The sequence below is a fragment of the Cuculus canorus genome, chromosome 3 (assembly GCF_017976375.1).
Source record: "Cuculus canorus isolate bCucCan1 chromosome 3, bCucCan1.pri, whole genome shotgun sequence".
Lineage (NCBI taxonomy): Eukaryota > Metazoa > Chordata > Aves > Cuculiformes > Cuculidae > Cuculus > Cuculus canorus.
This window is the reverse complement of record NC_071403.1, coordinates 77052085-77076471: the sequence shown is the minus strand read 5'-3', so window position 1 is coordinate 77076471 and position 24387 is coordinate 77052085. Positions and strand designations below refer to the sequence as shown.

At 39.3% G+C, this 24387-nt stretch overlaps 1 protein-coding gene across 1 annotated transcript in view; it reads right to left on the bottom strand.

The window, feature by feature from the left end:
- Positions 1-21126: 21126 nt before the first annotated feature.
- Positions 21127-24387, bottom strand: part of ACYP2 (acylphosphatase 2) — a 47192-nt gene continuing 43931 nt past the window's right edge. The window contains exon 4 of the mRNA XM_009560996.2: positions 21127-22051. Coding sequence (XP_009559291.2) covers positions 21937-22051 — 115 coding nt within the window. The 3' untranslated portion in view covers positions 21127-21936. The remainder of the gene's footprint in view (positions 22052-24387) is intronic.

Genomic DNA, 24387 nt, shown 5'->3' with positions numbered 1-24387 from the left:
TCTAACTCATTTTGGTTTGAAAAACCAGAAGTGGGCAATTACATTTCCCAGCAGATACTGCTCCAGCGCAGGAGAAATACTTGTTGATCTGACTCTAGCTGGCAGACGGGCAGTTGTTGGGTGTGTACCAACACAAAGAATATTTCCATTTTTTGGCATGGTATAGCATTGCTGAAATACCAAACACCATGGCTAATTGAGTGATGGAACAGAATGATTTGATGAAAAGATTTAATTGGTATGAACAGTCTCAAAGACTAGTTATTGTATCTGTCTGGGAGGGCCAGACAGATACATGTTTAACTGTGTTAAGCATTGCTCAACTGTAGCTGAGGGGCTTCAGGAAACAAAGGTACCCTTTACTCACTCTCGGTCCGGAGAGTGCTCAGCAGTCGGGTCTCAGGGTGCAGTTTAGAGTAAAATTGCAGCAGTCTTCTGTGGCCCCACTCTGCTGTCACTGTAGCTGAAAATCACCAGGATCAGTCATAACCTGTTGCCGCTGCCATGCCCCCACACTGATTCTTGGGGAACTGAGTTACATGGGAGCTACTACAGCAAACCTGCACTGCTCAGAGACCTTGCCATGGAGGGCAGGACTGCTCAGGCTGCTCCACACCAACAGACAGAGCACAGACCAAGATCCAGCCGTTAACTGTGTAAATGCTGTTGTTTTCAGTTCATCATTTTGATTATTTCTTAATAAAGCTGACTATCTTAACTTTCCCAATGGGCAACAGTACTTGGATAAACCACTTGGAACTGCCACTGCAGTTTGGCTGACACCTATGAAACAGGTTTCCCCAGTATTCTCTACCTGTACTTCCATGGAAGCTTTCCACAAGTCTCCCATTTGGGGCTCCACACTGTACTAAACTGGAAGAAGTGCTGCAGTCTCCAGGGATACAAATTCTATTTAAGGGCTGCCACAAAGCCAAAAATCACCAATGAAAGCCATGGAGCGATGACTAGGTTTATATTAGTACCAGTGAACCGGTATTGCCAAAGGGAAGGGCTTGCCTTGCAGAGCACTATCCTTCCTTGGATACGGATGGATGATGGCAGCATTCTGTTACAGGCCATTTCCATCTGCTTTGACACATGGCCAACATCAAACAGGCAAGAGAGCCAAGATCCTTCCTAGAACAGCCCGAAAGATTTCTGCCACAAGGGTACTTGTTATTTGTGTTCAGCACACATGTTTAGGACACCAAGTCAGGCAACATGACACACAGAAAAGTGTTACAGGCTTCAGGATTCCTCAGGTAAAGGTAGACATAACCACCACACTCAAAAGTCATTCTAAATTTCAGTGGTCTCTGCGAAAGCTCTAAATTTCGTTGCAGAAAGAATGAGAAAACTGAAAGCAATTCCCCGATTGTCTCTCACTCTTCTCCTCAGTGTTTAGCAAAAGCTGTCATAGTTCCAAGTGTGACTTTGTATTTTCCACTACACAAACTTAGCCATACACAGTAAATCTTAAAACACTGTTTCATAGCTCACATTTGGCTATGGGTTCAATGTAAAACAACCCACGTGATTAAAAAAACTGCAGCAGTTAGTTTATAACAACAGCCATTTGGTCTCTTAACACCAAGTTACATGGTACATATAAAAACTACATGTATGATTTAAACAACTATCATCTCTGACTTTCACCCCTACATGCTAACACTTGAACAGAGACCCCCTGAAGAGTCACGAGTACCGGTTTGCTGAAAGATCTGTGCCTATCTGTATTATGACATTTTTTTCCATGTTCTTCTCCTCCACTAGCAGGGAAAAAGAGCCAACAACTGCCATTCTCTTTCCCTTCCCACATCGGAGGAAAGAAACCAGCACATGCTAGTTCTTGCTGTAATGTAAAAAAAAACCCATTTTCTTCGAATGCTCTTCTGACTGAGTCCTTTGCTGCCAGAGACCTTGGGAGTTCCAAAATCTGCCCAGTAAGCATCACCTTTGCTTGTGGCCTTGTGGCATCTTGTAGAATGAATCTGCTTCATCAATTTGTAAAGAGAAAGAGCCCTGAGCAAGCAGTCCCTCCTCCTTAAACTAGGGCAGACAAGAAATTGTCCCTCTGTTCAAGGAAGCATCTCCCTGTCTTCTTCTCTCTTTTAATTACTATAATTGTCAAGGTTTATTTCAGAAGGATGTTAGCACTGCATAATCTCTACCCTATTCTCTTCACATCTCAAATTGCTATGAAATTGCCGACTCTCTCCGGACTTGAAAATCTAAGCTTCCTATTAGCCCACAAAAACCGAACATCTCAGAGCATTAGAGTAGTATTATACTTACTTCAAGTGTATCAGGTTCTGATAATTGAGAAAATACATAAGGTTCTTAAACAGAGTATAATCTGTTGTGTTTTAAAGTGTTTTCTGGCATTAAAGTAGTAACTTACGTGACAACATTTTTCAGTTGGAGACAATGCAGTTCAGCCATAACACTCTGGTCTTCAAGAGCGCTGTTACATGCCTGCTCTCTTGGAACATCCTTTGGAGACAGTGGCAGTCTTTTTTTGATCCTTCTGGCATAGTCAGTGAGGGTGTTGGCTCATCATCCAGTTGCCTCAGAATAAATATGCATGGAATCAAGAAATGCAGAACTGCAGCTGCTTACCAGCAAATTCTTCATGTAAAAATGAGTGATGACAATCACAGCAGCAGCAGTTTGAATTGACTTGCTGATAATACAGTGCTACCAGGCACATAAAGAGACGCATTTAACAAATACTGCTTTTCCAGCCAGTCAGCTCAGCTGTTATAGATGTGCTCTTGGATGAGTCTTTTCTCCCCCTCACATAAGTCTGATTTTATGGAAGGCTTTGATCCCCAAATGCCCTACTCGCAGAGAATAGAACACCAGTCCTGCTGATAAAACACTAGCAAGAGGGAGAGAGCCTGCCTGAGCAATTTTAAAATAATTAACCCAGACTTGCTGCTGTTAATTTGCTTTAGAGATGGCTGGGGAAGACAAGAAAATGCATTCTGCCTGCGTGAGACAGGCCTTCACTAGCTCTGTGTTAGTCTATGCTGCAGAAAGTGCAGTGCAGCAGCTAGAAGAGGGCACTTGGATATGAGGACTATGTCAGCTAAGGCAGACGCTGCAAGCAATTGTCCTCTGACAGCAGAATTCAGCCAAGCTCTCTCAAAAATAATTTCCAGTGTCTATGGAGAGACACAAATACGTAGAATAGCTGAAGGAAGGTTCTTACAACCTTACAGTCTCCAGATGAATGTTTTTAAAACAGAAGTGTCTTCTCACATGATAACTCAGAAAGCTTCATTCTTTACATGCCAGATGAAGAGTTGTTACTCATACAGTTGTTTCACAGGTGAACAAGGCTTGCACGGGCGTTCAGTTGTTATAGCTATTTACTCGGGATGGAGGATAGTCAGAGGAAACACCTCGAGTGACATCAGTAGGGTAATTCTTAACACACACTGTTATAAGGAGACAAAAATCATATCTGCAGACAGGTGTTCCAAGGTGTAGTTTGAAAAATGTACAATATTTGCTATTTCTGAATACAGACAACCCCAAAAATAGAACTTCTAAAGCTGTTGGCAGATAGCAAATATTTGTCAGTGTACACAGTGCAATCCAGTTAGCTAATGTTATCTGACATTGAAGAAAATCTTTCAGGGCTCTCAGCTATTCCATACGAAAGTTGTTGTTGATGGAACTTATCTGACAAAGCCAACTCTCAGACTGGTTTCCGAAGATCGTTTCTTTGGGTACTCTGTAATTCGGTGGAGTATAATGATACATGTGGGAGTCTTGAGCCAGTCACCAACAATTCTTTAAAATCAAAAGATTGTAGCACATACACAGCTATACACAAAGTGCTTCTCAAATGTCCTCTCAGAACACTATCTACCACAAAACACTGCCACTACTGCCAAGCCAGTTCTGCCACCTAATACCAGCCTTCTAAGGAAACAAATTCTGTGGCTACAAGTCCCAAACTCATTTTAAATCTTAATTATGGGTTGTTCTAAGGTTGATGGCCTCAATCAGATGTTTATAATTTTTTTATGGTGGTTATTTCATGCCACATACATATCTACCACAACTCTAAAAGAGGAAGCACAAATTGTTCATACCTATTCTGTCTTGGTGTCTTTTGCTCTGATATAGTCTACTGGCTCATTTAGCAACCTTACATTGCAGCTAATTAATACTGCATAACGGGGTTAGGGATTATTGTGCCGCTAGTGAACATGAACAGTGTTTATTTGGAAGAGATATAAAGTCACTGTTGACAATTCTTATGTATATTCTAGCACACTAACATTAACTATTCCATAAGGATTTGGGCTGAAAGACAAAAGCAGACAAGAAGAAATTTTTACACCCATACACGTATACTCCACTCATTGATGATAGTTAAATCTGTTTGCACCAGACAAATGAAAAAATGTGTTGGTTAAGAAGTCAGTAGGTTCTAGATGATATTATTCACTGCTTTGAAACCAGAACAAGGATTCAGTGCTGTTATCCTGGTATAATCTGGGTTTATATCTCAGCAAATGCCAAAAATCCAATTCTGTTCTCATTCACATTAATTTTGTTCCAGTTACACCTGAGTCGTACTAGAGAAATGAGGGTCAGGTTGTACAAATAGCTGTAGTGAAAGTGTTAATTTTTTGTTTCTTCAAAATTAGGAATATGACTTATTAATGTCTACTGAAGGCACGAATCTGATCTTAATTCCTGGACTGCATTACCTATTTTTGAGATTTTTAAACATTGTTCAGTGTTTTATCCCTGATTTCATTCTGTGGGGTTTTGTTTTGATCTGGCCATAGTGCCAGCTCTCTCAAGTGATCATGACTTGCCAACAGCCAGTTTCAAAGGTATCAACATTTCTTATCAGCTGCTTCGGACACTGATTAGCTGAGGCCCCGCTGCCTCATCAAATTCTGTTTTTCTGATTCTGTTTGCCAGCAGTTTCTTTCAACTTATCTTAGTAATCCTTCCCAGAATCCCTCAGTCGCCTCTCCGTGACTCTTCTGAGATACACTCTTCTCAGTCTCCTACTCCTTTTTCTTTGTACCGCCTCATAATGACATCTCTGATCATACTATTGACACATTAATAATATGCAGTTACTATTGTCTTCTCCATCCTTTCCTCTGTAGTCTATAATTTTGATCCGACCCTCCTTTTCAATAGAAACCAATTACAAGCAATTAAGTACTCAAGTTACACAAGGAAATAGTTCTCTATTACAAAACATTCACCCAGCTAGTTCAGTCATCTAAAGGAAACAGTGAACTGTACTTTTATTACAGTGGTAAACAGAATAGAATTGATACTGAAACATACAGTTAAAGTTTAAAAAAAGAAACGCTCTTCATCAAGACCAAACACTTTTTTTCTGATAAAAAAAGGAAAATTCTTATGTACGCTGTAATACAAAGTTATAGGCAAGAAATCAAATTCACAGACCAACACATCAGTTTCTTGTCTCAGTATATTTAACTGATAAAGAGCCTATAAAAAATCACGTTGTTGTTTCCAACAACACACTTTCGTACTGAAACATCAAAGGAATCGGTTGCCTTATTGCTGTGTGTGTATTGTCATATAAACTGAGCTCTATGTCACCAAATACGCAAATATGCAGTGGAAAGCCAGTCTTTCACCTAAAAATCTCATCAAGCTCTCAAAGACGTCGTTTTTGATGATGCCTTTGATGGCAGAGGGTGGTCACCTCTCTGAAAATTTTCAAGTCTAGTACGATTCCACATACTGAGTCTACTTAGAAATCAATGTCTTTTATTAACAGATGTTATTGGACTCAAAGAACACATTTCCTTTAGTTACTTTCTGACATGTGTCAGCTCAGGACTGCTTATTGGGCAATTTTATTTGTAAGGTAGACCTGCTTGTAACTATTTATGTTCACATATACAAAATATATTAATTCTTAAGGGCCTAGGGAGCATACTCTATCTTAAAAATAATTCAGATACAATAATTACTCCTATTCTTGTTGTAGCAGAGCCTCACTGCTCAGAAAGTCAAAAGCCACCTTATTTTCAGAGTGATTGATTTCTTGGGCTAAAAAAGCCTCAGTCATTCTTATCCAAGTATTATTCTTTAGCTAAAATTGGCTATTCTTTCTGCTGTGACTCTCAGTGCTTACCCCTACAACATAAGCAGAAATTGCTATGACATTCTCTAATACTTTTGTTTCTTTCTGAATGGGTTCAAAGTGGGCAGGTTTTCTCCTCTATCAGATTTGGCTCTCCCATCCTATGATTGTTGTACTAACCCCAAGTGAACCCACTCCAGTTCACTTTCTGGAACATCTTGTGCATTCTTGCCCATCAGACTGCACACTGTACAACAGTATTCACACTTCTGTCTCTTCTGGGAAGACCTCATACAGTGCTCCACAGGACTGGATATTTCTATTACTGTAGTCTTTCAGGTCATTCAGGTCTTTTTGTTCAACATCCTGACACTATCTCCAAATCACATTTCTTGAATAAGCATATTTTAACTTCTTCCAGATATTAATATTGAACATACACACGCACAGGCGCACACCTGTTCATGAGTCCAGTGAGACTTAATTTGATGAAATTTCCATTTAGTTGCCATATGAATCTCTGTCTCTGTTCATCAGCTTTTTACTCTCTCATTTTTGAGCCAGGGCCCATCTTTCTTGGTTTTACTTGTATGTTCTCAAGTCACCCAGGAATTACTGCATCAATTGCTTGTAAATCAATGTTGATTTGCCCTACCATATTTTTCCTGTCTAGAAAACCAGACGATAACAAATTCTTAGAAAGACTACATTAACTGCTACTCTATTTTCCATTTGTTCCTGAATTTGAAATTATCTCATTAATTGAGAAACTTGTAAGAACACTGGGAACTGACTGGCACTTTTTCAGATACAGACTATGAGACAAACAACATTTTTATTGAATTCAGGCATTTTCATGTCAGCAATTCCACATTTCCAATTGAGGCACAAATCTTTTTTCCTTGTGCATGTTTTCTCACTGCTGAGGGTAAGCCCTTGGATCCTAAATGCATGAATCAACAATTTCTACATTATCTGTACTTTTCAAGCTGCTAAAACTAACATGTTCCAACTTCGATACATCTTACACATAATTGATTTGATAAAATGAGTATTCACGTGCTTGTCATCTTACTCCTGGGAGTATTTTTAGCTTTTTCTTTTTTTTTTTTTTTTTTGTTCATTTACAGTTTAACTGCAGACTGGATGAGGGAAAGCAGGAAGTTTAGAATTGTATTAGGTTAATTACTATTATAATTGTATTAGGTTAATTATTATAAACAACCTGGATGTAATATAGGCATTACCTATATTACCTTCACAGGGAAAGAAAGGGGCCTGGAAAAGGCCTAGAAAACCCTAGAAAATGGTTTACAATTAGTTGTCCCTTGTTCTGCCTTTCCCACAATAAATTACATGCACGCATAGAAGTCTCTGCAGAGGTCCATGACAAAAGAAAATATTACCATAATGGCAGCCACACTCTTTCATTGCACAGGAGCATTTCTCTGCATGCAGTTACCAGATGTGTGACAGGACCCTGAGGTCCACCTCACAGTCTAGATAAGCCAGTCCTACCTTGTTGAGTCCTGTAAATCACTGGGATGACTTGTGTAGAAGGCAGGAATAATGAAGTGAGAAAAGCCTGGCCAATAATCTTCTCATTAACCTTCCAGTAGATGTTTTTACTTTTCAACCTGATACTCATCTCTCTGCCTGTCTGCTAATGAAGAGTTTTGTTAGGATGCAATCTCATTCTGCAGTTGTATATGACACAAAAGATGGCAAGAGAGATTAATGCCTTTGTGCTGACTTTGAGCCCTCAGAGTCAGAGCAATCTGTTGCATTCTCCCCTCTTCAGGAATCTTCATCGGCCCCGTGCTGGAAAGTCCTAACATAAGAGTAACTCCAGAGGTTGTGGAATTCACCTGTGGTCACTACTTGCCAGAACTGGGGATTTAGCAGGGCCAAATCTCCATTACGAAGTTAAATTCCTTCTCACAACCTCAGTAATAGAAGTGGTAGGCAAGAACTCAGAAGTCCAAAACAATGTTATTCTGTGAAGCCTAGACCGACTGGAAGTCAATGAAATTCATCCACTATACAGACCTGAATATTTTCATCTACACTTAGCATATCATAGTAAAAAACTGGAAAAGGAGGAATTCTGATACTTCCCAAGTAAAGATTTTCCTAGCCAAAGTTCACAAATGCAGTTATCAGTGCGAAGTAATTAGTGTTATTAATATTCGTATTTCTGCCAGAAGAGGTGAGACCTGTGGTAGTTGGAAAAACACATAAAAGGTCTTATGAAAACCTAATTTGTGGAAGAAATTAGAGAAGAAGGAGCTTAGCTTTTAATCCTGTAATGAGGGACTCACTAATGAAAAAGAAATTCCTTTAGAAGGCTTTCCTAGGAAATAACTCACTTCGTAAGATTAATTTGTATAATGTCCCCATCTTTTGGATTATGAAAGCTCTTTGAAACTATGTTTCGCCAGTTTGTGACTAGATACCCAGAGACATCCCAGCTACAGGCCCTAAAACAATGCTCTTGAAATTCAACCTCAGCTCCTAGTTGAACAAGGTTTATGGAACAAATGTTTTCTCTTCTTCCTCTATTTCTATACATTTCCTTTGTTTACAAACTGCCTAGCGTGCTAGTGCCTGGTGCCCTGCCTGGAATGTACAAATTTTTCCACAGTTCCCATCAGAAAGGCTACTGTAAACAACAGATGCTTTGCCAAATCCCGATGCTTCTCCAAGATAGTTAGAGCTTCTCAGAGGCCTGTTGTAATACCCTCAGCTGAAGGAGCAGCACACCCAGGTGAAGTCAGGCTTTGACCCTGTGGCCCAGTATGTCGTACCACACACAGCCAGTCAAGCTCAAGTTCCAGAAACACTGCAGGGCCAATAGCCTGAACAGTTTTCACCTCTTCTCAAGAAAGCTAAATAATCGGTTATGGAGACATCAGTTTCCAGAACTGCTTTGTGCACACACGCACACCATGTGCCCTAAAGACTCAAACCTACACATACTGCTCATCCCTGCATGTTTCCCATTCCAAGCTCCTGACTCTGCCAGCCCTCAGTTAGGCACCTGAATTGTCCTCTGCACTGCAAGTCATCTCTTTGAGAACTAAGGACGTCTCCAGCAATGATGAACCCAAAACTTGGAAATGCCCAGGCAGAACTCCACCCCACAGTGACATGATACTGCTTCCCTTTGGACACATGGCTGGTAGGTGGGAAATCTCAGCAGCCCACTTTGCTCCTGAGGGCTTAAAGCTGGGATCCTAAACTGGCAAAAGTGCTTAAAGCAGGTGGGGAGGTGCCCTCCTCTTGTGCAGCATGCAGACCTGCAGGGTATGCACCTGGAAAGATCCAGAGAGGCTTTGTGAGCAGCAGGCGATAGGGGATGAGCACTCTGAAGACAGCAAGTGCTGTGTCCATCCCCCCAGCCTGGCTGTCAATGCACAGTTGCTAGGAGACTCCATCCTGGAAGCCTGAAGCAGCAAGACACCTGTGGGACCGAGCCTCAGGGAGGAGAGGAGAGTGTGCTGGAGCCTGCACTGGCTCTGCTGACAAAGGCTTCAGCCCAGCCTTCTCCCCTGGGGTGCCTTCTCCTCGCCTTTCCTCTCACTCATACAGGCAGTTCGTATCCCCATTTCTTACCCTAGACTGAAATACATTGGCAATTAGGACAGAACTGGAGATCAGCTCAATACAGAACACTAAGTGGAGACTTCCTATTTGGCTGTGAGGAAATGTTTGGTGAATGGGGACTGGTCATGCAGACTGCTGCAGTTGCAGAGAATGAAGGAACGTGTATTGATTGAGATAAATGGCTATGATAGACCATGCTTCTCCCCTTTCAGCAGTCAGAGATGGAATCTAGGATAATACATAGTTCTTGATCTTACATGTGCTGAGCTGTTTGATCGCACCATTTTCAGTTTCTCACCCTGATTAGCTGCAATACTACTTAATAAGCAAGTCAGTGGGGCTACCTTCCCACACTTTGCTCAGCGTCACCATCTAGTTAATTCAACGCTTCTCAGGTAGTATGTGGGTGCTTACAGCCTTGGAAAAGCAATGTATACAGAGTATTTCTTCTATAATTCCTGTTTATATCAAAAGACATACTGTTTCATTTCTGAGAAGAAATTAGTTAAAAAGGAAGAAAATTACATCCAGTGCAATGTTTCTACAGCCAAACACAACTTTCAGTTCTTTATCAGAAGTTTAACTGTGATACGAAGCACGACACACAGTCTGCATCACCCTTTTGGAGGCTACTCCGCTTGTGGCTGGACAACTACGATCAGTACTTTCTTAAGAACCCACATTTAGTCCTGAGAAAGAAGTTAACTGAAAAGAAGGGACAATAAGCTTAAGAGAAAAAGTGAATCTATCAATTTCATTATGTCCTTTAGAGAAAACATTCTCAGTATAGATAAGGCCACAGGTTCAAATTTTCCTCCCCAATTCTTCCCACAACCACGTTTAAAAAAAATATAAGCACACTCTAAGAGGTGTGTGATGGTTTGAGTTTTTACATTTATAGCCGGAATCTGAAGAAAACAGTATCTTAAGGTGTCACCGGAGTCACTTACCCGATCACAGGTGGATTTATGTTCTCTCAATGACAGAATTCTTCCCTCCTGTGCAGAATCACAAGTAATGTTTATGTAAATTTAAATGGGTGCACTGCAGAAATCAGCACTGTGTAGCAAGGGATGAAAAAAAAAAGTGTACTGCGTCTATACCAAGAGCTAAAAATAAGATAACTTTCTAAGATCAGTACCTTGTGGAAGGATTTAATCATTCTGTTTTCCTGAAGAGAAGACAGAATAGTAATGAGGTGGCACATAGGGCTTCCACATGTTTGTTGGTAAGCCAATTGCCTTTGAAAGGATTGTAGGATTCATTTAGAGAGGGATTTACTGGGGGCTTTGGGGAAGAAGTTCGAGGTGGATAGGGAGGGATAGTTAAGTTTCAGGACCCTAATGACACCATGTATTTGCTGTAAAGCAGGTTGAAGAAGAAACAAGATTGGTTTATGTAGTTTTGTTTTCTTGGATTAAACTTACTTGACTCTGACCTTAAACCGACTGGTCAGCTCCGAGATTCAATGGCCCTAAGCCTGTGCATACATGACTTGACTTTTTTTAATATTAAAATTTTCTTCATAACGGAAGAGAAAAGCAATCTGAACAGATGAAAGCCCAACAGTGTGCAGCCCTAGCTCTACCTCCAGCTTGTATTTTTCTACTCGTGTGTTTATTTTATTAGGCTAGACAGGCACTTTCTCTTTTCTGCATGCCTGGGTAATGCAATCCCCAATGGTGTTACGCTGTCAGGAAGTATCACCCCCAAGTATCCAATGGAGTGTGGCTGTTGAGGCAAGACACTAAGAGAGATCGTAACTACAGCACAAGCAGGAGCTTAAGCCACTAGTGATCTTTATCAGCTAAAATGGAACAGCTAGAAGGGAGGAATTAGGAGCAGGGGGAAATATAAGGCACTACCTAGATTAGCATTATACGAGGAGCTGTATCAATGGTGAAAGCCTGAAATAAAATGGAAAGGCAAATCCCAGAGGGACAGAGGAGAGCTACAAGGGTTTCTGGGAGATAGCAGACTATAAAACTGTAGCTGACCTCAGGCTCAAGGGAACTAAAAAAAAAAAGACTGTCAAGAAAGGAGTGTCTTGGAATTAGCCATTAGGATAAAACAGCTCTGATCTGAAGCAACAAAGGACTGAGGGGAAAAATGGAAGCAGCCCAGCGTAGAAAAGGACTGTATACAGTCCTTGCAGCTACTGTCAAGATGGGGTTCAGCAAAATACTTCAGAGGACTCGTAGAGCTGCTTAAGGTCTTTCAATATTTTAAGCTGCTTCTTCAAATTTTAGGTTGTCAATACCATACATCCAAATATATATATGTCCTGGGTAAAGGAAAACGGTAACTAAGAAACAGGAGTCTGAAATTCTATCTTGGACTAAGAATAAACATCTCTGTCACAGACAGATGGATTGCAGCTCAGATGTTCAAAACACTAAAAAAAATAATGTTTGAGGAAAAATAAATTAGCGGGGAAGTGTGAAGGAGTAAATCAGTAGGATTTCTTGCCTCAAGATGAGCACTATCCGTAACAATTGTGATATACTAAAGCACAACAAAATCGTCTATGACCACTAAGCAGCAACTATTACATTTACTAACCAAGACAAAAGATACGGTGATACAAAGGATGGCAGCAACAGTAAAGAGGTTTGCTTTCAAAAGTTCCTTTTACTTATTTTTCTAATAGTTAGCAGAGATATTTCTTTGTCTTTCTGAACACTTGTTTCAATTGCATCAGCTGAGTGGGTGTTTCAGGTAGCTTTTAAATAGGTCATTCTCTCAAGTGTTTTTCTCACAGCTGCAGGTCTTTGATTTGTGGTTATTTTGTTTACTGTCTGATTTAAAGCATGTTTTTAAAATTCAGAGGGTATTTTCCCTTGCTTCTCTTATTAGATGCATCGGGGTTTGGATACTAAATGATGTACAGCTGACATCTTTCCTTTTTTTTTTTTTTTTTTTTATTTCAGTGAAAAGAAGCATCTAAGGCCAAGTCTGCCTCCTAGTTTCCAGAAGGCAATGCCTCCTATATTGCAGTAGCAGCAGAGAAAAATATCCATTTTTTTTTTCTCTTCCACTTTGCAGTGACAGTAGCAAAGATAATACATTATTACTTAGGTTCTTCAGGATTGATAATCCTGTAGCATTTTTAGCAGAATGGCCCTGGTTCTGCAAACAGTCTCCTTCAGACCACTTGCAAACCTTACTCTACTGTCTTGCTACAAAGCAAAACCCTGCAATCAGGCCTTTCCCCCAGGGCCCAACACGAGTTGGATTTCTATGGTGATTAGCTTCAAGGCAAGCCTGTATTGAGCATATCAAACCACATTAATTATCACAGCCACGTCATATCCACCAAATTTTAGTGTCTCCATTTCCCCACAGACAGGTTTTAAAAAAATGCAAATAAGTCCCTGCCATGGCTTTTAGAAAAAGGGAAAGCGGACGTGAAAAAATATCTCAGTTCTCCCATGTGACTTCATTCCCTACACTTCATTAATACCATCTAAAAAAGCAAGCACTGAGTGAAAAGTGCTATGAGAGGTAAGCAGCTGCCAGTCAGCAAGGCTGCCAGAGAGGAGGCTGACTTGCTACTGGGCTTTATTTTTTCCCCTATTCTCACTAATTTCTTGCTAACAGGGTAAAGAGGACAGTATGTGCATGACTCAGAGGAAACTGGCTGGGGCTGTGGGGAGGGAAAGTACATCACCTAGAAGCGGAAGGTGAAATTCTGCACCGCTGACGTAATGGGTTCATGAGGTGTACAACAGCAGAATTCTTCCCGTTCTCTTTAACCCAACACTGTATCTGAAGACGCAGTACTGAAGTGATCAACTAGCCTTTTGCATCAGACACTAAAATAGTTCCTAGCATTCAGCTCTACCACAAACTGCCAGAAAGGTTAAAAGCAGTCACTGCAACCCACCCTGCGTGTATCCATAAAACACTTCGTCAATTTACTTCAGTATTAGACAGTGTAAGCAGTACAATAAGCAACGCAGGCCTCATTAATTCAGATCTGCCCTTTTTGCCTGGCTGAATCCGTAAGCATTTCTCATAAGCTGAACTGTCATCTCAGTTATCCAGAACAATTAAGTTAGTTCATTAGAACATGTGTGCATTTTCTTTCATGACCATTTCTGTTGCTTTTCCTTTTCCCTTCCTGAAATATTACAGCATTTCCCCTGAAGAAAAGAGCAGCCCAGGAGCGCAACATTTCCTACCACCCAAAGAGTAAATTTTATGGCTAGCTCAGATCAAAACTGTTATTTCATACATAATAATTTCTATAAATAATTGCACACACAGCTGTTACACTCTGCTCACAAGAACCTCATGAGTACTAATACCATAAAAAATGAACTATTATTTATTACACAGGACAAAGATTGGTCATGTAAATCGAAGCTGAAAGTGCACTCAAGCACTGCCGGCTATTTAAACAGAGATGATGCCAGCATCGCCAACATGTTTTATTAATACACTTACAGAGTGACATCTCTACATCTATTAAGTAGAAATATATAATAGTTCCCTTAAGTTCCTGCATATGAAGGTACTATGGTCTATTCCTAACCTGCACCTTGGTGCTGAGTGAGCATCAAAATCCCAAAGTTTGAGTTGTAAAGGTATAAAGATCCCTTTTTATAGCTTAAATGATTATCTAAATCCAAAAATTTTAACCTGTCTGTGCCTTAGTTTCCACATTTCTGGCAAATCACACTTCCCACCTTTGACTTGAAGTAGTTCTGTGACTAGAAGTTGAAAGGTACTAAGTATTCTTATTCATCTGATGGCTCTAGGCAGGAAAGCTTTGGGAAGGCATTTAAAGCAAACCACTGCATGCTTATCTGTATCCAGCAAACTTGGAAAGCTAAGAGACTAGAGGAATCAAAAAAAAGCACTTTCAGTTTGAGAAACATCAGCTTCAGACTAGGTTAAAAGTCACGATACTACTGAAAGACCAAAGGTAGAAAATGGGTCTTTCGTCAGCAGTGGTGAATTTTGCACTTCTTCTGAATACTTTAAACAGTACGACCGAAGAATTCAGTGGGATTGACAGATGTTTTCAGATAAAAGCAGTGTTACAAATGTTAGTATCATATCTTAGAAATAAGAGCACATTCTCATCAGTCACTCTCTGCTACAATTGTTTAAAATGATAGAAATAGTTTCTTCCTTCTCACAGGCACATTACCGACTGCTAGATTATACTGCCTGCATAAAGAATTTAAGTAATCAGCATTATGGTATTCAGTCTATGGCTTAACTGTGATAAATAGCAACTAAATCCTATTCATCTTAGTATATCACTCATTCTTTGGAGTACACATTACTATTTAGTCATCATTTTGTTCTGAAAGTGTCAGCAAACTTAGATAACTAAACAGGGTTTTTTCTCTCTGAGTTGGAGTGGGTCATTAATTAGTTTTAACTTGGTCTGCAATTTTTTTGTCTGCCTACTTCCTGACTGCAGACACGGTCATTTCTGATAAGAGACGTTACTACTACAGCCACTCCCTTGTCTGGAGATACACATCACAATTCATGGGTATTTTCCTACCTGGTACTAAGGTTTCTACCCAAAGGTGAACTCAGCTGCTCAGCTGTGCGCTTGTTGTACAGTTCAGTGGTGTATGTCACAGAAGTTTTATGAGGCGAGGTGGTTTTAAACGGGAGAAAATACAAAACAGCAGCAACAGTTGTATAAAATTCACAGTAAATCTCAAATGTCCCCAGATGTGATCTGACCAGAGCACCAAGGTGCTGCCATCTAAACAGATGGCTCCATTAACAGTTGATGCATTATTGTGACCTCTCTTTCATGCTCCTGAATGCCTTCTCAAGATCCAGAACTCCTTCAAGACCAGACCTTTTCTGTTGAGACCCTCTTTCCCATCTAGCCCTTTGCTGTTTGTGGTGCTTACCAAGAACCAGTTTCCAGTGATGCCATTGACGGCAGCTCCAAACAACTTCAAGTAAATTTCTCTGTGTTGAGCTTTTTAAAAGTTCAGTTCCTGCACCCTTCCTGCTCTACTTACCACCATCTAAGCCTCAGCTGGAATTTTATTGTTATTACTATTAATATTTTGCAGGGTTGTGTATATCCACTTACCTTTGCTCCCACTCTTTGCAGAACAATTTTGTAACTATGAATTGGTGATCCCTTGTCTGCTTGGGATAGCACAGTACCTGGCACGTTTTCAAGAGGTAAACTTCATGCAGGAAAGTTCAGGCTTTTATAGCATTCCTGGAGCCCTAGTGATACTTCTTCAAGTAGGAAAATACAAAGCCAGCAACAAGAAAGTGACTTAGTGTCTTTATCTTATCTACCGGTTCTCAAACACTGTCCCATTAATAATGCATTTCCTTGCTTGGTAGTGTTCCTTCAGTTGCATGACCAATTACTGTTCTCACTGAAGTCCATGGCAGCATTCCAACGGAACATAAGTTAGTGCCTCCAAGGACAGAACTTGTGTCTCTCCATTGTTTATTTTGTTATCTCCCTGCCAAATACAAGTGAATGCAAGGTTACCTTTCCACTGCAGAAACCTAAGGATTCAGAGTACACCTTTAATTCAGTTTGAGTTTAGTCACTGCACATATCAGATCCAGAAAAGAACTAGTCTCAAAAAGATTTTTTCTGGAAAAGACATCATGATGGACAAAATTTACTTCTTGATACTGATCAAATGTCTGGGAACCAAAACCACGGCTTAAAGCCTTAAATCGTGCAAAACAAATCTGTGTATCTAGCTGGTTGTGCACATTGGTACATTTCTACTGTGAAAAATATATTCTTAAAGTGTGGCACTATCCTGCTGTCCACATTCAGTAACAATTCAAAGGCCAGGATAAATCTTACAAGACTTTCCTGCTCCCAAAATAGAGGAATCATGAGTGTTAGTTAACACCAAGAAACTACGAGAGCCCACAGTGCCTTTCCAAACAGCAGATCTCTGATGATAGTGGGCCAAGCTTCTCATATTCCTCTATTAATGCTGTCTAAAGTTTAATTCTTCAAGCTCCCACCTTAAACGTAATGACATTTCACAACTGATTTATGAAGCAATTAATCAGTAAAGTCTTGGGTTTTTTTTTTATATTTACTCTTATTAGGTATTATAGTAAGATCTACTAGGAAGAAAAGAAAGAAAATTTAAGGAAGAAAATTAGTATCATCGTAATTATTTAAATCATTCTTGAATTTTGACTAGTAAAATCTTTCAATCCATTTCTGCAGCCCTTTCAATGAAAAGTTGCTCCTCCTTTGAGCTTCCATTTCAATTTTTCTTATTCAGTTATGTCAGTATTAATATCAAATAAACTAGGGCAAGCATAATTATTTTAAGACTGTGCAATGTGTTTTGTTTTGATGCAGAAATAATTTGGCTCTTCAATATTAATACTTACATCCACTACACAAGATACTGTGAGGAGCCTTGAAGAATGAATGATATTACAGAAATTCAAGTATTGTCTTTGTATAAACAGACTTTAAAGAAATATAGCACACACCACTTTTCCCCTCTCCATCTTTCATTACAGCATTCCCTTTAAATTAGAGTACTTCCAGTGGGTAGTAGTACGCAGCTATGCATTAATCAGTAAGCTTTCTTGACTAATCCTGTTCATTCTGTCTAGTAAGAGGATTCCAGTAGCAAACATGCATACAGATTTCTAAGAAGAAAGCAAGCCAAGAAAGGCAGCTCCAGAGGATATCAAGCAAATAAAAAGTGACAGATTGGTGTCACATAAGAGAAAGTATGGTAGGAGACACCATCGTGCTTTTCTCTGTATGAAGGCTCAAGAATATGTAGGTAAAGGAGAACATTCTTACTCTGCATTACAACACACTAAGTACTGAGAGTAAATAGCATAATACAAGATTACATCATTCCTGATGAGGCAGAATGCTCTCCTTCTGTTTGCTGCTTTGGGAAGAGTTAATTTTTTTATTCTTTAATCAAATATAAACAAGCTTATACATTTTTTAAATGGCCTGGCTGTTTGGGAGTTGAGCTCCAATTTAGTTCATGTCTGGTCTTAAGGTTTAACAATGTGAACTTTCTTAAATGATGGTAGAAAACAAGTCAGGCACAACATTTTCCTTCAAGAAAGTCAGCATAATTCACAAATATTTGGAAACAGTGGGCACAGACTTTCAGAAGTCTCAACCCTTTTTAGACAGGTAGAAACTCTTTCCACTTACCGCAAGCATGGAGCTGGCCTGTACATCATTTGCTCTTGTTGCACTGCATTTTTTAAAAAATAAGTCAAAATAAACATAAAGGATACCTGCAGCTACAAATGAGCAATATTAGTACATAGTAAAAAGGAAAAAAAGTCAACTTAGACTTCATATCTAATTAGTCAACTGTCCTTGCTTTTTATTTTTCCGTCTTATCACTGGAACTCCTTGGCTCCTCAAAATCAACATTGTTTTTCACCAATCTAGAGATATTGTTCTGATAGTCTGCACATACTGTATTTCCACAGATCAGATGACTTTGTACCCATGATACTTCAACAGAATCTGAGGATTAAATAAAATGAGAAGATTAATGCATGCAATGCAAGACAACACCCACTAGTTGCAGCAACATACCAATGCACAACTTAGAATCATAGAATCACTAGGTTGGAAAAGACCTCTTAGATCATTGAGTCCAACCATTATATTATACTTGAAGTATAGAGAAATATTTCCAAGCAACCCAGTTCTACAGAGAGCTCAAAACTCCCCAGATGTGAAGGTGTCTCACCCAGACATATCCAACCCCCCTGACAAGCTCTTCATCCAACTTCAGAACTGCTGACTTCACTAGCCTGTAGGCCAGTCTCAGCGGCCTGTCCAGGAAGCTGACAGATGGAAGTTACCACTTTCTCCTGCCATGCCATTAAGCCTTGACCTCTTGGACTGAACGACTGCATCGTGCTTCCATCTGAAGGATCTTTCAGACAGAAAACAGAAGTTACTTTGTATAGTCTTCGAATATCTATCTTGGAAAAAGTCACCCAAATTATAAAAAACAAACTGGCATCTGTTCACTTATAGCAGTCTTTTCAGGAGAGCAACAATGATGCACTGTCTTCTGGACTACTTCTTTTCAACGTGCTTTTGACAACACTATCTTATGTAAGCCACTTGAGTCTATTCTCTTCTGTGCAGTCAACACAAGCCTCCATTTTGTGTGCAGCTTATCCCTAAGGAGATGCGTGATCATTTGCTTATTGCTGATGATCACCTGAGCAAGAGCCCTACAAACTCCTATTCATCCACAAGTAAGCCAGGTGCCGCTTTGTGCAAATCAAACATTTTCCTGTGCCTAGAACAAGTTCCTTCTTAGGCTGGCTCTTCATCTTGACAAACACAGGATCCTAATTGTATTGCAGGCGCTTGTATGAATAAAACACGGCTATGCAGCAACAATTAAGAACAGATATGATGCATTAAAGTTTGATTTCAACGCAATGTAAAAAGAGTCCAAAATGTCTGTAAAGGCATTTCCTCAATGCCGAGCATCAGGACACCAGCAGCACTCAGAAAGTCATGTTAATTCTTCAGCTAGATAACATATGGCCTTTGGCCTTAGTAACCTCCAAATTCAGAGGGATGTACATTTTTTTCCTGTAATATATTACCATTACCCTTATCACCATCTTGGGCCTCCACCTTCAGCTAGAATGAGGAAGCACAGTGCAAGAGATCCTTTTGCTGCTTGGAACTCCATTCACTTCAGAAAACTCTATACAGGTATACTCCTTAAGTACAACTGGCTATAAGGCTTCCCAAAGCTTTGAAAGTATGGAGTGCAATACTTAGTAACCCTTCCTATGAGGAAACAGAAACATTGATGCATCAGTAGTGCTTATTTGCTCAATAAAAGCTCTGTTTCTAAGAATGAAAAGCACTCTATGTGCAAACTGTTAGAAAACTGTCAGATACATTATAGCACAACACAAAGTCCATGTATTTTAGTTTTGAACATCAAAAACAATCAGAACTAAACTCACTTGAGAACTCACACATTTTTTGCCTCTTGTCCTATCACCGATGTGAGGGAAGTGGATTTGCAAATAAAAAGGAAGGTTATAGATGATTCCAGAATCAATCTTTCCATCAGACAGGCCCCAAATGAGCACAGGAGCAGAGGCTGAGTGTTTACTGTTGAGGCATAGGAAAAAACCCTTCTGACACAGACTCGACAAGAGATCTGGCCTACAGTACAGAGGCCACAAATTATAGGAATTATATTTACTTAATACCATATTAGAAATAACTTCTGCTGAGAAACTTCTTGGTTAGGAAAAGCACTCTAAAATCCTCAGTGTAGTGCTCATATCAAGACTTTACTTACTTTTTTGGTTTTCAATATGTGAGACAGGTATATGCAAATTTCTTTATCTTTCAACTTTCTCAAAGTTCTCCACCTGCACATTTCTTCCCTTAAAAAGTGACCACTTTAAATGTCTGCTTCTCCCTCAAGCCTTGCATTTCTAGTGGAGTCAGAGTAAAATTACTGAGTCCTTGTGAACATCCAAATCTACCCATGCCAACACACTGAAACAATTGCACAGGAAGAGCTAAGGATGAATGTAATGGGATATTTGTTTTCTGCCTTCCTCTGTCATTGTTGCTCCAATACAAGCAAAGCAGTTTGGCTGGAAATGCCTTTGACTGAAGGGGTATCTTCTGCCAGGTAGCTTCAAGGAAAATGAACTATTTATGCTTGGCAGGATCCAGTTTTCAGAGAGGATGTAACAGCTATTGAGCTACCGCTACACGTGAACTTTGCCATTTACCATTGGAACTGAACAAGAGTTATTGACAATGACTTCAACAAAGGCTGCTTGTGTATAGTCACAGAAGTCAAGTGTAGTTCGAGCTACAACAATTTATAAATAACTCCTGCAAATCCTAGAAAAGAGATTTTACTGCTTAATGCACAAAGGCCTAGAGAAAGTAAATCTAGTAGTCAGTAGAAATATCTCTCCATGCATACCTTGCTCTCCACAGATGAATAAGCACAATGCTTAAATTATGAAACGTCCTTTCCTGAAATTGAAAAAGTGAAACACAAATTTAAGGACGTTACTTAAAGTGATGCTATACACCCTTAGAAGAGGTACAGACCAGCCAGTGGAATTACCAGCACTCTGCCTGTGCTCAGAGACAATTACTGCAGTACTACTGTGCTTTATGTACCATACACTTCTCACAGGGACTTACAGCCTAAGCCTCCATCATAGCATGATCACACCACTCCTGATTAACTGAGAGTGCTGCCAGATCACACAGGTGCCTGCTTGGATATATCAGAGATCTCACCAGAGGCCTCCAGTATGTAGTAATCTCAATTACAGAAGTAAGAATATAGGTCTGTTGCAGCCCTGACAGACTCCTTGGTGCCTGTGACAGGAGCACTTCATATAAGAATCAGATCCAATGCTGCAAAGACTTACCCAGTATTTATTGCAAGCATATAGTACAAGTTTCTCAGGACCTTTAATGTACTTGATGTGATGTACGTGGGTGCATCATGTTGAGTGAAAGTCCAACATACACTCTTAACTAAGGAGTAAATACATTTCCATAACGAAAAGAGCTACAATCTTCAATTTTAGTAAGTATCAAAAAAGCAAGATACTTTATGGTCAGTATGGATGTAAGCTGTAGTTAGAGGCCATACACATTTCATCATCTTGTTCCAAGACTTATCTGCATTATTATAGAGAATTTTAAACCAGAGATGGTTAGATAATCTTAGTTTTGACACAACATACATTTATTTTAAATTACCACTGTATCTTCACTGTCACAAATAACAAGATCTACAGAACAGAGCTGTTAGAATAGATCTCCCAGTGTTCCAGTTCTCTAGTGAAGTATTTTTGGTGAGATTACAAACAGTAGAACTGAAATTTATTATTTTGCATCTAAAACATAAATCACAGTGTAAAGATTAGGTGCCATATGGTTATATATAACAAATCTCATTGTGCACAAATAGTTACTGACACTTTAATAATTTTTCGATCTCTCAAGATGCAATGGATTAGATATTGGCATTTTAGATACTATCTATTGACTTTCATAGTGCAAAATACGGTAACTAAGAATTCTTACTTCATGTGAAAAGGAACCATTTATTTTATCTTTAGTATAGGAAGCATCCAAATGCTCTTGCGATATTTTATGGAGGCACAGAAAATATCATGCAGCAGAAACGTCATAGTTTTGTGACTGGTGATGTTTTCTTCTGCTAGTATCTAGTGCTAAATCCAGAGAAGTCAAGCTTGGGAATCTCCTTTTCATTGGAAAAATTTGTTCGATCTATGCGAGAACTTGGGCTTCCAACTTTACTGAGCCAGGATTTCCTGCAAGAAAAATGAGAGAGTTAGCATATAAAGAATATGTTTAGCTCTTTTCTGTTTTCCCTCCCTTTCTCCTTTAAATGCAAAAAAATGCCTTTTGAAAAGGTGTCGATATTTTTAAAGGCATTATAGAATATTACATAAACCCACATCTGACTAAAGGCTAAAGCAGATTTACTTTCATGATCCCTTTCTAAGCGCTTATTAATAGCATTAAAATAGGTACATATTAGCTTTGCACATTCAATACTATACTTTTAGCAATGACCTAAAAATCATTCTAATTGAAAAATATTATGAAGAAAGAATCTTACAGCCAGCTTACCCTTTTCTGACAAATAAAAGAAATGGGAAGTCAAACGAAAATTAAATTCAAAACAAGCAGCAAGATATAAAGCAAACAAATATCAAAACGATGTCACGAAGAAATACTAACATAATAAGAACTACTGAATTTTATATAGGCATTTTCAAGTGGCAACTTTGCATGCATTTGCATTATGATCCAATCTTTAATTATGCTGGTGCTTGCCCTCTTCCACAGGACACCAGAAAATAGTACGTAGCACATAACCATAAAATATTCGAGGCTGGAAGCTGATAGTGCGATGGCTGCTCCTACATGCACACCCACTATAATCCTATCCTCCAGTAATGTGCTAATTCACAGTAGTACCAAACTATATATATATTGTATGATAAAAGGAGGTGCACAAGTGCAGCAGACAACACTTCTCACAGAGTTTTATTTATGAAAAACACTTTCTCTGTATTTTCTGTTGTACTAAAGTCTCAGGAACAGGAAGAAGAAAGTATTTTAGCGTACTATATTTAAGGAGCAATATTTCCCCACAAAAGCTTTTTATAACATTAATGATGCATAAATTATATATAGATACATAACTGTGAGTAATATTAAAAATACATCATTACTCATTTAAATTCAAATTTGAACACCAGAAAAGCTGCCTTGTTAACATAACTGTTAATAAATACATCAAAACATCACACTGAGCATTATAAAATGCAATACAACTCAATTTTGATGTCTTTATAATGAAAATTGCTTATTCAGAGTTAGTAAATAAAACACACATGAGGTATAGAAACAAAACCAAAAGAAATATATTCCTTGCCCAGCCTTCACAGCTGTACATAAGACCAAAATTTACCCACTGCTGCTTCCGATTCTCAAGTTCCACTGCATGAAGATAGTAATCCTGCAAACTCTGCACAGAGCAAACTTTATTCATTATTAGCTTCATACACTCACATAAATAAGCATGAAATAAAAACTATGAAAACCCAAACAAAAAAATACAGCTTCACGGCAACTCTTCCTAGGATACATGCATTTCATAGGGTATGCATGTATGAAATGCATGAATCCTAGGAAGAGTTGCCGTGAAGCTGTATTTTTTTGTTTGGATTTTCATAGGGTATGAAATGCAGGAAGTAGGGAAATGTCAGAGAACGGCTCCCTGCCTGGGGTTTGCTTGGCTATAGGGTCTCAGTTCCTGATTGAGATGTTAGTACTTTGCAATAGGATGGATCTCCCCTGGCTCTGCTCAAGTGACAGGCACTATGAGTACTATGAAGAAGCATATTTTTTACAAGCTAAACAAGCAGGAAACCAACATTTGCTAAAAGCACATTTACAGTCATTTCCTCAGTTATCTGCAGAGCCGAAAATGTCATCTTCAATATCTTTGATAAGGGTAATATTTTAAAATGGTTTTTAGCTTCATCAGTATCCAGATCAATAGATGTAAGTTGGGAAAAGGTTCTGTACCCTCCTCTTGCTTCACTCAGCCCTCTTTGTTTTCCCTCACATGCCACGAATTTCAGATCACCCAATGTGTTCAAGACATTAGCTACCATTACGAGCATTTCGAGTTTTAGCTTGCCATTTATAGCATCCATTTTAAAATTCACTGCTGCTACCAACTTCTCTTCAGAATGAGAAAGGCAGCCTCCACCTCCCTTGAAACGCAGAGCAGGTCTGAATCAAATGAGTACATTCCTCCAGTGTGCGACAAGACAGCTTATAGCTTACTCTTCAATAAAGATTTGAAAACATCTGTTTCTAAAGCTACACTGTTTCTATGAATCTGGAACAAGAGTTGATCTCCAAACAGCCATTTCTAGCATGTTTTATTTCTCAGGTATTGCACACCCATGCACCATGCTCTGATCTCACCATTCAAACCCCAGCCGGCAGTGTGGAGCCTAGATCAACTCAAGCACACTTCAATCACAGACTGAGTAGTTATACAGCTTCCTTCTCTGGGGGAGAAATTGGGCAGGGCAGCACCAGGGGCCAGTCTGGATGAGGACTC